The sequence below is a fragment of the Hyla sarda genome, chromosome 2 (genome assembly GCF_029499605.1).
Source record: "Hyla sarda isolate aHylSar1 chromosome 2, aHylSar1.hap1, whole genome shotgun sequence".
NCBI classification, from domain to species: domain Eukaryota; kingdom Metazoa; phylum Chordata; class Amphibia; order Anura; family Hylidae; genus Hyla; species Hyla sarda.
The window spans coordinates 503240288-503256424 of NC_079190.1; the positions used below are offsets into that span (position 1 = coordinate 503240288).

The following is a 16137-nucleotide window of genomic DNA, read 5'->3' on the forward strand; positions in this document are numbered from 1 at the left end:
TCTGAGTGTTAGTGATGTGGTTCTTAGAACACAGCTCCGGCCCCGGGCAGCCTGCCATCCCCAGAATAGTAAACTAGGGTGTGTAGGAGACATCCAGTTCATTTCAATTTCCGTCCATTTATGATATGGCAGGTATGCAGTCAGAGAAGGAATTTTCCTTTAGTGCATAGATTAATAATACTTATAAAGATCTGGGAAGGACAGGCCCCCAACGGAGCTCCAGATATCCTATGTCTCCCATTCTTCCATACATATTTGAGCAGAAGGGACTGAAGTGTATGTAAGGTTTTCTTGGGTATGTGAATGGGGAGGGTTTCCAATAAGTATAGAATTTTTGGAAGAGCCGTCATCTTCACAGCCGATATTCTCCCTAGGAGTGATAGTGGAAGTGGATCCCATTTAGCCAGCAGTGTTTTTATATCTTGGATTAAAGGGGGAAAGTTATGTTTAAAAAGTGAAGTAACATGTTAGTTTGACACCTAAGTATTTAAGGGTAGAGTCCTGCCATTTATACTTGAAGTTCAGTTTGAGAATTTCTAGGTCATTGGTAGGTAACGCGTATAGGGAGAATTTCAGTTTTGTCTGAATTAATTTTGTAACCCTGAAACCATAGAGTAGGATTTAATGACTTTTAAAAGGTTAGGCAAGGATATATGAGGATTAGTCAATGTTAGGAGTATATCATCTGCGAACATGGAAATTTTATGTTCTTTAGGTCCCACCATGACCCCAGAATTTCCATATTTGAACAAATATGAGCCGCAAGGGGTTCTATACTCAAGATAAATAAAAGGGGGGAAAGAGGGCACCCCTGTCTCGTGCCATTTGAAATCGGTATGTATGTAGATGTTGCATGTTTGAGACGAATCTGGGCTGATGGGGCTGTATAAAGGCTGGAGACAGACGAGAAGAATGAACCAGTGATACCATATGACTGGAGGGTAGATAGTAGGAACGGCCAGGGTCCTTAGCGGCGAGACCCCCAGATCAGGTATCTTATCCCCTATCCTTTGGATAGTGGCTAAGATGTCTTAGCACCATAGTACCCCTTTAGCATCTTCACACCCTGTTCTTTGTATGGGGAAGGCTTGTAAGGATGGCCTGTGCAGGGGTCAGTCTACAGGAGGGCGGGGGGGTGTCTCCTCTCTCTGTAATACTGTGCAGATCACTTTCCAGCTGCCTCCATCTTATCACAGACAGAACAGAAAATTGCAGCTTTGAATGAGGCCTAGTTGTGAACAAATTAGAAAAAAAAAAAATTCTTTATAAATATGTTTAATATAAAAACCTGATTTAAACAATAGGTCATTTTTTTCTGATGACACATTCCCTGTAAATCAAATGATCACATTATATTCAGAGCTTTTATCCCACCTCTATCCAATATAAAAATGTAAACATTAAAAAACAAAAACAGACACCTCTAATTTGCACGACTACTTATTTCTATACTCTAGATGTCGCTGTGGAGTAAGTGTCATTATAACCCAGAACACTAGATGTCACTACTGCGGGGTAACATTAATTGTCCCATAACCACTAAATATGTTCCTACCTCATCAATAAAGCGGTATTCCAGCCATAGTAATCTTATCCCCTATCCAAAGGATAGGGGATAAGATGTCCGATTGCAGGGGACCCCCGTGATCTCCCTGCAGCACCCCCATTCTCTGACGCGCTGCTGCTCCAGTATCGGAAACCTCTGTGTTTCTGGGAATAGAGACGTGACGCCACTCCCCCTCGTGACATCATGGTACGCCCCCTCCATTCACGTCTATGATGGTTTCCAGCGATGGTACCCCCGCGATCAGACATCTTATACCCTATGCTTTGGATAGGGGATAAAATGTCTATGGCCGGAAAACCCCTTTACTACAGAATATATTTATATCTAAAACTATCAAAAATATATGGGTGCAAATTTCATATAAATTACACTTCACATGTCGGGATAAAAATAAAATAAAAAATCCTTCCATTATCTTTGCATATGACTATATATTTTCATACACTTATACAAATATATATCCATACACACACAGACAAACATTTCCCACATTTGTGAAATGGAAATGGCTTCTAGAATGTAGGAGTTTAAAAAGAGTATTCCACTGGAATCAACTGGTGCCAGAAAGTTAAACAGATTTGTAAATTACTTCTATTTAAAAATCTTAATCCTTCAAGTACATATCAGCTGCTGTACACAATAGAGGAAGTTGTATTGCTGACTGGAATTCTTTTCTGGCTGACCACAGTGCTCTCTGCTGACACCTCTGTCCATGTCAGGAACTGTCCAGAGTAGGAGCAAATCCCCAGAGCAAACCTATCCTGCTCTGGACAGTTCCTGGTACGGACAGAGGTGTCAGAAGAGAGCACTGTGGTCAGACAGAAAAGAAATTCAAAAAGAAAAGAACTTCCTGTGGATCATACAGCAGCTGAAAAGAGGAGGATTAAGATTTTTAAATAGAAGTAATTTACAAATCTTCTTTGTGGCATCGGTTGATTTAAAAAAATATATATATGTTTTTCAGAAGAGAACCCCTTTAAGGATGGCCAGACACACCTGATTTTCAAGTAAAACATTTTTCACATAATAAACATGAAACTGGCTTCACCCGTGGGAGTTTTCATACTGTTTACTAAGATTTGGTCTATAAGTCAAATAAGATTTGACTCATTTGATGTGAATTCTTACTCATAAATTTTCCACATTCTGAACATGGATATGGCTCCGGCAAAAATGAACTTACCCCTATTCACAGGATAGGAGATAAGTAGCTGACCACGGGGCACCCCGCGATCATCAGGACGGGATGGAGTGCATGTCGTCAACTGGTTCCCTTCTTTCTATGGAATCACCGATGATGCCGAGAGCTGTACTCGGGTCTTTTCGGCCCTCCCATAGAAATGAATGGAGTACATGTTGGCTGCAGCCCACACTCCTCACTGAGAGCTGGATCCCATCCCGGCGAGTGTGGGAGGTCCAGCAGTAGGACCCCCAGCGATCAGCTACCTATCCTTTATCCTTTGGATAGGGAATTAGTTAATTTTCGTGGAGATCTCCTTTAAGATGATCCACAGATTTGATATTTGGTTAAAACATTTCCCTCATACTGTATATGAGAACGGCTTCTCTCTTGCGTGGTGTCTCACATGATAATCAAGACTTGATTTATTAGTAAAACATATTGCACATTCAGGACACGAATACGGCTTCTCTCCCGTGTGAAGTCTCTGATGTCTAAGAAGATTTGATTTCATGGTAAAACTTTTGCCACATTCCAAGCATAAAAATGGTTTCTCTCCTGTGTGAGTTCTCTGATGATTCAGAAGGTGCGATTTCACAGTGAAACATTTCCCACACTCCAAGCATGACAATGGCTTTTCTTCTGTGTGAATTCTCTGATGGTCCACAAGATATGCTTTAACACGAAATGATTTGCCACATTCTGAACATGAAAATGGCTTCTCTCCTGTGTGGATTCTCCAATGTCTATCAAGATTTGATTTAGCTGTAAAACGTTTTCCACATTCCAAGCATAAAAATGGCTTCTCTTCCGCGTGAATTCTCTGATGTCTAACAAGATTTTTCCTCTTAGTAAAATGTTTTCCACATTCCAGGCATAAAAAGGTCTTCTCTTCTGTGTGAGATCAATGTTAAAAATGAATACAATGAACAAAACACAATACAGTCAACAAATCAAGATATTACAGTTCTCTTTTTTCATAGTACACACACAAAGTATCATGTAAAGCCGTTTGTAATTAACTTAAGCCTAATAGAAAGTCACCAATTAGGCTCTCGATATAGTAAAACTTAGTAATAGTACAGAACAAATTATATTACTGCATACCACTAAGGTGCTGGGATGGGGAAAGGGGTACAAGTACCTGCGCTAACAACCCTGCCTAGATAGGGGGGCTCCTATCACTAAGTGTGGAATGGGGGGTGAGGAAATCAATAAAATGCCAATGAATTATATACATATACACAGTGAAGTGGCGAACCTCTCCTACCAACGCGTTTCGCCCATTGGTTGCAAGGGCTCATCGGGGAGTAAGAGGAGACCACAATAGGGTACATAAGATAATGGTATTAGAGAAAACAATTCATATATACAAACTAATGATATTAATGATGTTAATGCAGCGTTAGTACACTGGGTTAGTAGGTGTCAGCCAGTCTGATGTATAAAGCTATGTGTAGACCACGGTCAACGTCAGTGTTTTGTCCGAGTGGGTCACTGAGTCACAAAGTAGGTCACAAGATAAGCGACAGAGGAACACACAAATTCATATATAATACTGATTGTATAGCATGACAGACATAGAACCCATATAGCCTTATGTAAATGTAGCCCTGATTGGACTTCTGTGAGGGATTCACGCGACAATCATAGCAAGCTGTTGTGAGTGTGGCAACCAGATATAGTCCTCTAATCCTACAAGGCAGAGGCCTGAAGGTACATGATAGAGACCATGAATGAAGATAAGGACTCCAAAAAGGGAGGGCTAAAATAGAGAAGTTTATCTTTTTAATCTTCCCATTGCATTTCTGAGCCTAATAGACCTCCCCATTACATTTCTGAGCAGTCGTCCTCTCCATTACATTTCTGAGCCGAGTAGTCCTCCCCATTATATTTCTGAGCCGAGTAGTCCTCCCCATTATATTTCTGAGCCGAGTAGTCCTCCCCATTATATTTCTGACCAGAGTAGTCCTCTCCATTATATTTCTATTTCTGAGTCTCGTAATCCTCCCCATTATATTTCTAAGCAAAGTAGTCCTCCTCATTATATTTCTGAGCAGAGTAGTCCTCCCCATTATATTTCTGACCAGAGTAGTCCTCTCCATTATATTTCTATTTCTGAGTCTCGTAATCCTCCCCATTATATTTCTAAGCAAAGTAGTCCTCCTCATTATATTTCTGGGCCAAGTAGTCCTCCCCATTATATTTCAGAGCAGAGTAGTCCTCCTCATTATATCTCTGAGCAGAGTAGTCCTCTCCATTGTATTTGAGTCTTGTAGCCCTTTCCATTATATTTCTGAGCAGAGTAGTCCTCTCCATTATATTTCTATTTCTGAGTCTAGTAATCCTCCTCATTATATTTCTGGGCCAAGTAGTCCTCCTCATTATATTTCTGGGCCAAGTAGTCTTCCCCATTATATTTCTGAGCAGAGTAGTCCTCTCCATTATATTTCTGAGCAGAGTAGTCCTCTCCATTATATTTCTGAGCAGAGTAGTCCTCTCCATTATATTTCTGAGCAGAGTAGTCCTCTCCATTATATTTCTGAGCAGAGTAGTCCTCCCCATTATATTTCTGAGCAGAGTAGTCCTCTCCATTATATTTCTGAGCAGAGTAGTCCTCTCCATTATATTTCTGAGCAGAGTAGTCCTCTCCATTATATTTCTGAGCAGAGTAGTCCTCCCCATTATATTTCTGAGCAGAGTAGTCCTCTCCATTATATTTCTGAGCAGAGTAGTCCTCTCCATTATATTTCTGAGCAGAGTAGTCCTCTCCATTATATTTCTGAGCAGAGTTGTCCTCTCCATTATATTTCTGAGCAGAGTCGTCCTCTTCACTTTTTCTCTCACACAGTTTGATAAATCTGGGCCATAGACTCAACTCTCGCAGTAGACCTATGGAGGTATCAGGAGCTTCTTCTGAGAGAGACAGTGATAGTTCTCATTTCTCTTCTTCTGATGAGAAAGAAATTCTGATGAGTTTAGGTGAAGGGACTATGATGTTGACCAAGGGGAGCCTTCAGATCCTGCCTCTAGGGAGCCCAGTTCCTTCTTCTCTGTTAGTCAACTTCGTTCCTTATGATCAATGCCTAAAGTGATTAATGTGCGCTTAGAATTGCCATAGTGTCTGACGATAATGGGTCTAGTCTGAAGGTCCTTATGGATGGACGAGCGGATTGTGCGCTAAAAAGAGGATACAGTAAGCACTTCTGCCTCTGTTGCCATAGCCTCTTCGGAGGCTGAATCCTTTCTGAGGAGTCTTCTGCAGCTCACAAAAAATGACATTGATTTTGGAGTTTCAAGCATGATATCCTGACTTCTTTTAAATCTGTCAATTTGGCAACAGACTCTGTGACGCAGCTTTCCATCAACCTAAGCTGGCAGCGAAGTCTATGGCTCTTGTGTCCGCTGGATGCCAGACTCTTTAATTAAAGCCTCGGGTTGCAGATAATGCATCTAAGTACAACTTGTGCACTCTACCTTTTGAGCCCGGCAGGCTTTTCGGGTCTGAACTCTACCGCATTATGGAAAGACTAATAAAAAGGGCAAAAGCCTTCCTCAGCACAATTGAGTTAGAGAGCACAGAGGAGGTAGATCTGCCCCTCAGTCAAGATCTCAGAGGGAGTGGACAGTGCAACGTAGATCTGCAAGGCGCTCCTGTAGGTTCAAAGACAAGAGATCCGAGCTTTGATCATGTGCCTCCTCAAGGCTCTGGATATCCGCTCAATCCCCCTTCTTTGTTCCTGACTTGTTTTTATGTTCCAGCGCCTCATCTTCCTGTAGGGGGTAGTTTGCCCCAAGAAGCTTGCTACCAATCCATCCAAGACTCTTTGGTCCTCACAGTTATCTTGGGAGGTCTGTAAGAACAAGAGCCCTTCTTCCTACAAAACAAGTTATTTGGGAGGATTACATTCATTAATATCTATTCACAAGCACCTTAGAAGAAGTTCCCATCTTGCAGTATGGAACAGGAATTTATTTCCCAGTCTTACTGATTCCCAAAATTCTGGAGGCTGGAGAATAATAACTGATTTCAAATTTCTCGGTCAGTTTATCAGAAATTTTTTATTTCTAAATAGGAACAATGCAGTCCATGGTCATCCTCAGGTGACTTGTCAGCAACCCTTGATCTCAACAATGCTTATCTCTATTTGCCCTGGTTCCAGGAGGCACTTAAGGATTGCTGTACAGGTAGGAGGAGTTCGCAAGCATCTACAGTTTCCAGCCCTTCCATTTGGGATTTCTTTTGTCCCACATACCTTTACAAAGGTAATGGTGGCAGTCTTGAGACTTCAAGGTCTGAGCATAGTTCCTTACCTGGACGATTGGCTCCTAAAAGCATCCTCTCCTCCTATCCTGTCCCAAGATCTTTGAATTGCCTTTGCTTTCCTCCATTACCTTGGTTGGTTGATCAACTGGCAGAAATTGAATATTCAACCAGCAACTTAAGTCGAATTTCTGGGGTTTATCGTGGACTCCACTCTCATGACGTTACATCTTTCTCAAGCATCTTGGACCTTTGCAGTCAGAGGTCCTTGTGAGGTGGAATTGCAACTTGGACAGGCTTCAAGTGATGTGCTCACTGCCTTGTGCAGTTCTAAAGTCCCGCAGATGGTGGTGAGGATGAAACGTCCCTGATCCAACTCGATTGGATTATGTTGACTATGGATGCCTCCCGTGTAGGCTTGGGGCTCATCTTCTAGGAATTCGGATCAAGGGATCTTGGACCCCTCAGGAGCAACTGTTATCATTGAATCTCCAAGAAATTATGGCAATTTGGCTTGCACTCCTAAACTCCCCCCCCCCCATATTTAGAAAATGTACATCAGCAAGCAGGGATGCACAATATTGCAACTTCTCCTCAGAGTGAGAGGGTTGATCCTGGAATGGGGTAGAGATGAACCCCACTGACCTTTCCGCAGTGCATATCTGCAGTACCTTCAATATGATTGCAGATCACTTGAATTAGGGAATCCCCACAGGAGAGTAGGCTCTACATCCACAGATCTTCAGATTTCTCAACTATGGGGCATGCGATAGACCTCATGGCTACAAGGTTCATGCCAACATAATGAATTGCTCCTTATACAGGGAGGACAACCAAGTGGCTATAGATGCTCTGTCAATTCCTTGGAGATTCAGGCTGGCCAACATCTTCCGTCCATTTTTCTTGATTCCGAGGGTATTGATATAAATCAAGCTTCTGTGATAGCAATCATTCTATTCTGGCCAAAGAGTTCTTGGCTCACCCAACTTGTTCAAATGAGCTAAGGGCAATTTTGGAGGCTTCCACTTTAGCAGACTTTTCCTGCTTGCTAGATTCCAGCTGTGCTGCTGGTAGGACATAAGGGAATTGTCAATTCTTTTGTTAATAACGACAATTTGCTTCCCCTTAGTCCGAATAGTAGCACAGAAATAACGCTCCCTATTTTATTTTTTCTAATTTCTGTTTGCTTGTGACTGGGGATGATCTCTCCTCTTAAAGAGGGTCTAGTTAATGGATTATAAATTGTGGCTTGCGTTGTGGAAAAATTTAATAAAATTCCTCCATCCTACCATGTCACAGGGGTGGAATACTGGCTTAGGGAAAACAAATTATCATTATAAATTTCCGATTTATGAAAGGCTCTTACCATTCTCTGATATGGGGTTTTGGAGTCCACCTATTGTTCCTCTATTACTTTCCTGCAATGATCCCACATTATGGACCTGAGAGAAAACAAAAAGGAACCTTTAAAGTGGTTATCCACCATAAGGTGATTTTAGTACGTACCTACCAGACAGTAATGGACATGCTTAGGAGGGATCTGTGATTGTCTTGGGGCTAAATGACTGTGTTGTGAGATTACCATAAGGCTGAGGTTATCTTTTTGTGAACTGGCTTTTTCCTGTTGCAGTTCAATCCCTTTAACCATGATTCCTTGTTTGTAAGTGTGAGGTCACTTTTCTCCCTCCCACACATTAGCCAATCCACCCTTTAAAACACAAATGAGCTGCATTCCATGCAAAAGAGCAGTGTTTACATTTATCCAGGCTGAATCTTTATTGCCAAGTGCATGTCCACAGAGGACGACATTTACCATAATCTTTTATGGAACAAGAAACAATTTATATCCACAACCGACCACAACCAACACCAGATGATATAGATGATATACTGCACCACTGGAGGAGAATAGTAGAAGCTTCATTATATTCATCTATAGGGCATTTGTAGATATCTCAGCTTCATCTACCTGATGGTCCAGTGGGATATCCTCCTCTTCCTCTTTACAATCCTGGGGATATAGAGGACGGGGACAGCTCTCCGGGGGATTTATACTACTGGAGCCATCTATAGGAAATAAATGTGATGTAATCTCTTTTAAATAACATAATTGTTGTATACATGTATATGTGTGCATATATATATATATATATATATATATATATATACACACAGAATTGCAATGGTTACTGTACTGGCTTGAAGCAACACATAAGATTGAAACTAGTTAGCGACTTATGTATGGTAAAGATAAAGAGTTTAGATAATGCAGAGTACAGGATGTCTGTTTTTAATGTATTTGATACAAACAAGATAACCACAACACTTTCTTATAAAAAGCTGTTCCCAGGCTGGCGGCAGGTGCCTACTATTCGCATCAAAGCATGTAATCCGTCTTGTCCTTCTGTATCGATACAGAATAAAGTTACCGTATTTTTCGCCCTATAGGAGGCACCGGCGTATAAGACGCACCTAATTTATAGGTACGAAATCTTAAAAAAAAAAAATAAAGATTTTGAACCCAATAGTGGTCTTCAACCTGCGGACCTCCAGATGTTGCAAAACTACAACTCCCAGCATGCCCGGACAGCCGTTGGCTGTCCGGGCATGCTGTGAGTTGTAGTTTTGCAACATCTGGAGGTCCGCAGATTGAAGACCACTGCATAGGAGGTAATACTCATGTGTCCCCGCCGCTCCGGACCCATCACCGCTGCCCTGGATGTCGCTCCATCGCTGTCGCCGTGTCCCCGTCGCTCCGGAACGTCTCTGCTGCCGGCCGGGTATCCTCGCTCTGCGTCGCCGCCATCACGTCGTGACGCACACCGACGACGTGATGACGAAGAAGGAGAGCGCCGGCCATACAGGGGATCCCTGAACGGAGAAGACACCGAGGAGGCAGGTAAGGTCCCTCACGGTGTCCTATAAGCACTAACCCGGCTATTCAGTTGGGATGTTCTGGACCGCCGCCGTGAAATCGCGGCGGTCCCGAACAGCCTGACTGAACAGCCGGGTTAGTGTCACTTTCCCTTCAGACGCAGCGATCAGCTCTGAAGCGTCTGAAGGGTTAATACAGGGCATCACCGCGATCGGTGATGTCCTGTATTAGCCGCTGGTCCCGGCCGTTGATGGCCGCAGGGACCGCCGCGATAGGGGTGTATTCGCCGTATAAGACGCACCGACTTTTCCCCCCAGTTTTGGGGAAGAAAAAGTGCGTCTTATACAGCGAAAAATACGGCACTTGCATAAGAAACCCGGATGGTCTCAGATACATTGTATCTTAGGAAATCTAAGCGATCCACAAACCTGCTCTCTCCTCTTACCTGGAGATGTGGGACAATGGGAATCCTCCGCTATGACAACCTTGTACACATCTTTGTGTTCTTCTAAATACTCCCACTCCTCCATGGAGAAATAAACACAGAAATCTTGCACGTTATAGGAACCTGACACAGATAATGATACAATTATCCTCCAGACACTTCAGGGAAGATTTATCAAAACATGTGCAGAGAAAGAGAAAGAGTGGTACAGCTGCCCATAGCAACCAATCAGATTGCCTCCTTTGTTTTTGTTATTTTTTTTAAATGACTCTGAAAAATGGAAGAAGCAATCTGATTGGTTGCTATGGGCAACTGCACCACTCTTTGATAAATCCTCCCCTTCATACCTTGATATTATTGTATAATGTCCCAGCATTCCCAGTCAGCAGTTCAATGATCAAGTTCAAGTTCTAGGATTTTCTGCTCATGTATCAGTGAATGAGGTAAAGGCTCCTCGGGGGCGGGGCTCTGGCTCCTGCTCCAGCCTCCTGACACACGGGGTGTCACACACTCACCAGACGACTTCTTCACTACTGTGTAATCCTGTGTATGGGGAGACACTGATCACTACAGAGATTTCAAGAGTCCTTCATTTTTCCGGGGATTTACCTGTTAATACAGAAATGAGAGTATCTGTAGGATGAACTAATATATATTTATTGTCATCTGATTTATGTTTTGCATTGCATTAAAAAGTTATTTTCTAGGGTGGAAGTCTCCTCCAAGAACATGGCCAGTATGTTTAATTTATGTTGGAACTTGAAATTGGTCAGAGGAAATCTGATCTAGATAAGGAACCAAACACTTTCAAGAACTGTCGGACATTCGTTCATTCAGCCGACGGTTATCTATCCCAACCTTCCTATAAAAATGGACATTTAGAAGGACTAATGTTCATGTTTCCTCTGGAGAGGGAGAAGACATTATCTTTCCCAGATCAATAGATGAAAATCCAACAAGCCCGACCCTTTTCGGCACAGATGCCATCTATCAGTGAAGAGTCGTCAGGCTGTCATTCACTTTGGACACTTAGCTGAACCAGACAAAGCTGGGGAGCTCAGCAGCAAAGGGGAGAGGAGGTAGGTACTGATCTGGGGGTGTCAAGTCCACCCAATGCACCTAAACCAGCGGATAATGTAGGTCGTTTGGTTGAGTGTCTGGTGTCCAAACCACACACATTACCAGGAAAACCAGGACACTTGTCCCAGATCTCCAGGTCAGCAAACTCCAACTGATGGTATAGTATGCAGCCTACACGGGGGATGCAGTGTGACCACGGTCCTGGCGCAGGCGGTGATGTCCCAAGTCTTTTGCCGCTTGAAATAGAGCAGAAGGAGACGATCTGGCTGCTCCTGCTCTGTGCAGAAAAGGAGGCAAGTATAAGAATTTTTGTTTTTATCATATTTGCAGGTAGGGGGGTACTACCTGCCTACAGGGGGGGGGGGGGTGATAACATAACTGCCTACTGGGGGGGGGGGTTGCCTGACTAATGGGGGGCTACCAGCCTACATGGGGAAAGTATTGCCTACTGCAGGGGACTGCTTGCCTTCTGGGAAAGGCACCTGGCTAATTGGGGGACTGCCTACCTACCAGGGTGGCTACCTGCCTACTAAGGGGACTACATGACTAACAGGGGAACTGTGTAACTGCTGTGGAAGACAAGCTTAAAGGGGTACTCCACTGCCCAAGCGTTCGGAACATTTAGTTCCGAATGCTGGGTGTGGGCTGCGGGGGTTGTGATGTCACGATCACGCCTCTCGTGATGTCCCACCACGCCTCCTCAATGCATTGAGGGGGCGTGATGTCAGTCATGTCAAAAGGGCATGGCCTTGATGTTACGACCCCTGCAGCCCTCACCCAGTGTTCGGAACTAAATGTTCCGAATGCTGGGGCAGTGGAGTACCCATTTAATGGTGATCCTATCTACCTAATGGGAGACCTACTAAACCACTGTTGGGGAACCAGAAAGGGCATCGGGATACGTCTTGTAAAAGAAAGGAGCCCAAGATGTTTTTCTGGCACATTCTGCAAAAAAGTCATGGCTGGAAGCACTCCTCGTGGTTTGGAGAAGAGAAAGGAAAGAGAATGACTCCAATAAGATGTCACCTGTGAGTCACTGCTGGAATCTAGGGATGCACTGAAATTTCGGGGAGGCCATTGGGCTGGCAGAGGTAGCCTCCTTTTTCTTTTAAACTCCTTAGATGCTGAGGTCACCATTCACCATTGCACCTTTGGGTGTAATTGGCTGGGAATTAAGGTATCTCTGTCCCCCCCACTGAAGCTATATAATACAGCCAGCACCGACATAAGTAAAGCTACTGAGCCCGCATAACTACAGGACTGGAATAGTACATGGACTTGCAGGAACTAAGCAGCACTACAATGGCATATGGCAGGAAGGGGTGAAATAACTGGGATTGGAGTTATTTCTGATCCCTGATTGTAGGTGGTTTTCAGCTGTATAATACACCAGCAAGCTCCCGTCCATTGTAGGTGGGTGTCAGCTGTATAAACATCTGCAAGCTCCCCTTTATTGTAGATGGGTGTCAGCTGTAGCTATATAATACACCTGCCAGCTCCCGTTCATTGTAGGTGGATGTCAGCTGTATAACACACCTACAAGCTCCCGTCCATTGTAGGTGGGTGTCAGCTGTATAATACACTGAAAGCTCCTGTCCATTGTAGGTGGGTGTCAGCTGTATAATACACCTACAAGTTCCCGTCCATTGTAGGTGGGTGTCAGCTGTATAATACACCTACAAGCTCCCGTCCATTGTAGGTGGGTGTCAGCTGTATAATACACTGCAAGCTCCTGTCCATTGTAGGTGGGTGTCAGCTGTATAATACACCTAAAAGCTTCCGTCCATTGTAGGTGGGTGTCAGCTGTATAATACACCTGCAAGCTCCCGTCCATTGTAGGTGGGTGTCAGCTGTACAATACACCTGCAAGCTCCTGTCCATTGTAGGTGGGTGTCAGCTGTATAATACACCTGCAAGCTTCCGTCCATTGTAGGTGGGTGTCAGCTGTATAATAAACTTGCAAGCTCCTGAGCCCAGAGCATTACTGGGCTGTAATAGTACAAGGACTTGATGGTAGATATGTAGCGATCATAGCACAGGGCGGGAAGGGGTTAATAGTATCACAACATGACAATGGTGAAGAACAATATGTGATGAGCCCTGACCGGCCTTGCCAATCAAGTGGAAGCTCAGTGCCTTTGCATTGGTAGTATTGAATTGTTCAGCTTGGCATGGCCATTCTGAGATAATAAAACACAATGGAAGATATATTCAAAACTTAATGCGATCTTTCCACTACTTTTTACCAAGTTTACGCCAAATATTTGGCACAAAACATGAAGAAAAGTGGCACAAAAAAATCACACTGTGTTTAATAAAAAAAAAAAAAAAAAAAATTCCCTACCCTTAAATATAATTTTAATATAATGCCCCACACAGTGCCCACTAGATATATTAGTGGCGCACACTGTGCCCCTTGAATATAATTTGACCCACTGTGCCCGAGTATAATAATGCTGTGCCCTCTAAATTGGAAGACACGGGGGGGGGGGGGGGAGAAATGTTTGTTTTGCTGGAAACTGGGACTGAGGTGAGAACACAAAGTGGGGAGAAGTAAAAGAAGGGAACATAAGGGGGTGGGGCATATACAGGAGATAGGGCAGTATACATGAGGGTAGAGCAGGGCATATAAGGGGGCAGGGCATATAACAGGGGTAGAGCACATATGGGGGAAGTAAAGGGCACATATGAGGGTACAGAAGGTCACATATTGGAGGTAGAGCAGGGTACATATAAGGCAGTGTCTCCCAATCATTGTGCCTCTGGCTGTTGCATTCTGGGAGTTGTAGTTGTGCAACAGCTGGAGGCACACTGGTTGTAAACATGCAGGGCACATAGAAGGGTGCAGAGAACAGTAACATAGCCGCCCCCCCTTGTCTGTATACTCCCTCCTCCCTGTATATATATCTGAGGTGGCCCAGTACAGGAGTTGCACTCCTGCACCCTTGCTGCCCTGTCATGCAGCTTCCCTGCAGTGTCCCCCGGGCCCCCATACATCTGTTCCCCTTGTAACGTTATTGTTCTTATATGTACAGTGATCCCTCAACTTACAATGGCCTCAACATACAATAGTTTCGACATAATGTTTTTTTTCTGGACCATTGTAACTTGAAACCAGACTCAACATACAATGTACAGACAGACCAGATCTGTGAAAGATGAAAGATGTCACTACTGGAGGAACTGACCAATCAGAATGAGCATTTACTTGTAAATCACCTGTATTACTGAAGTGTATGCACTGACTGGTATCTGGTAGCGCCCCCTACAGTACAGGGAGGTATTACATGTTCTGTACTCTTTACCTGTATTACTGAAGTGTATGCACTGACTGGTATCTGGTAGCGCCCCCTACAGTACAGGGAGGTATTACATGTTCTGTACTCTTTACCTGTATTACTGAAGTGCATGCACTGACTGGTGTCTGGTAGCGCCCTCTACAGTACAGGGAGGTATTACATGTTCTGTACTACTCTTTACCTGTATTACTGAAGTGTATGCACTGACTGGTGTCTGGTAGCGCCCCCTACAGTACAGGGAGGTATTACATGTTCTGTACTCTTTACCTGTATTACTGAAGTGTATGCACTGACTGGTGTCTGGTAGCGCCCACTACAGTACAGGGAGGAACTACAAGTTGTGTACTACTCCTTACCTGTACCAGGGTTAGCTGCTCCTTTGGACACCAAGTAAGGGCGGCTCCATTTGGGACAGTATGTGAACTGTATAGGACCCTGAAGAGGCTCCTGTCCTCTACATAAACCATTGTTTCCCAACCAGGGTGCCTCCAGCTGTTGCAAAACTACAACTCCCAGCATGCCCGGACAGCCAACGGCTGTCCGTGCATGCTGGGAGTTGTAGTTTTGCAACAGCTGGAGGCGCCCTGGTTGGGAAACACTGAAATAGACAGTGATTACAGCTCCCAGCAGATCTTTATTACTTTTATATGTAAGGATTTGCTTTATCTATATTAGTTATCTACTTATTTTTCTTTAATCCTCACTTTTTCCCATTTTTGATGACATTTTGGTGCCTTTAGAACCAATTACCAGGTTTCCATAGAGTTCTGGTCTCAACGTACAATGGTTTCACCATACAATGGTCGTCCTGGAACCAATTAATATTGTAACTTGAGGGACCACTGTACTGTATATAAAATGTTGTAGCTTTAAGAACAGTTGTCATGTGATTAAACATCTGTCATGTGATTGTAACCCAGTGAGGTATCAGTGACCATGTGACCAAAGGGTGACCAATGGGACCCCACCAGAGTCTCCCCTATATAAGCCCTGGGAGGAGTCTCTTCACAGTCTTTGCTGAACCACAGTGCAGTCAAGTCCTAGGTGTGTCCGGAGTCCAGAGGAGGCCTAAAGTCCACTACCCCCAGGTCCCAATCAGAGCTCGTAAGCTACCAAATTCTACCTGTCTTCAGCCGGCCTACATCAGAATTGTCCCAGTCCACTACAAGTCCCAGCAAACCCTACGGTCTCTGAAGTCACTGGTCATCTCTGTGGGCCTGGCTAAGCTGTATAGACTATTCCACCTGTCATTCAGTAAAGCTACCGTTGTCCCGTAACTTGGCGTCGGAGTCATTATTGCCCCCGCGCCTAGCCCAGGATCCAGCGGACACTTTAGGGTGGTATTGAGGATAAACAACGCCCTGGAGTCACGAATACAAGGGGTTAATGCCATCTGCCCTGGGGTAATTCCATCTGCACTGCATCAC

The 16137-nt window shown here is 44.0% G+C and overlaps 1 protein-coding gene across 3 annotated transcripts in view; it reads right to left on the reverse strand.

The window, feature by feature from the left end:
• Positions 1 to 1265: 1265 nt before the first annotated feature.
• LOC130357258 (gastrula zinc finger protein XlCGF71.1-like) overlaps positions 1266 to 16137 on the reverse strand; it is an 84072-nt gene continuing 69200 nt past the window's right edge. For 2 of the 3 annotated variants that reach the window (XM_056559877.1, XM_056559876.1), the window contains exons 3-7: positions 10679 to 10874; positions 10332 to 10454; positions 8981 to 9078; positions 8378 to 8453; positions 1266 to 3641 (exon numbers count right to left, since the gene is read on the reverse strand). In XM_056559877.1, the coding sequence (XP_056415852.1) occupies positions 3109 to 3641; positions 8378 to 8453; positions 8981 to 9078; positions 10332 to 10416 (792 nt within the window). In that variant the 5' untranslated portion in view covers positions 10417 to 10454; positions 10679 to 10874 and the 3' untranslated portion in view covers positions 1266 to 3108. Of the gene's footprint in view, positions 3642 to 8377; positions 8454 to 8980; positions 9079 to 10331; positions 10455 to 10678; positions 10941 to 16137 lie in introns of all 3 variants that reach the window. The other variant, XM_056559875.1, reaches the window with a different exon arrangement.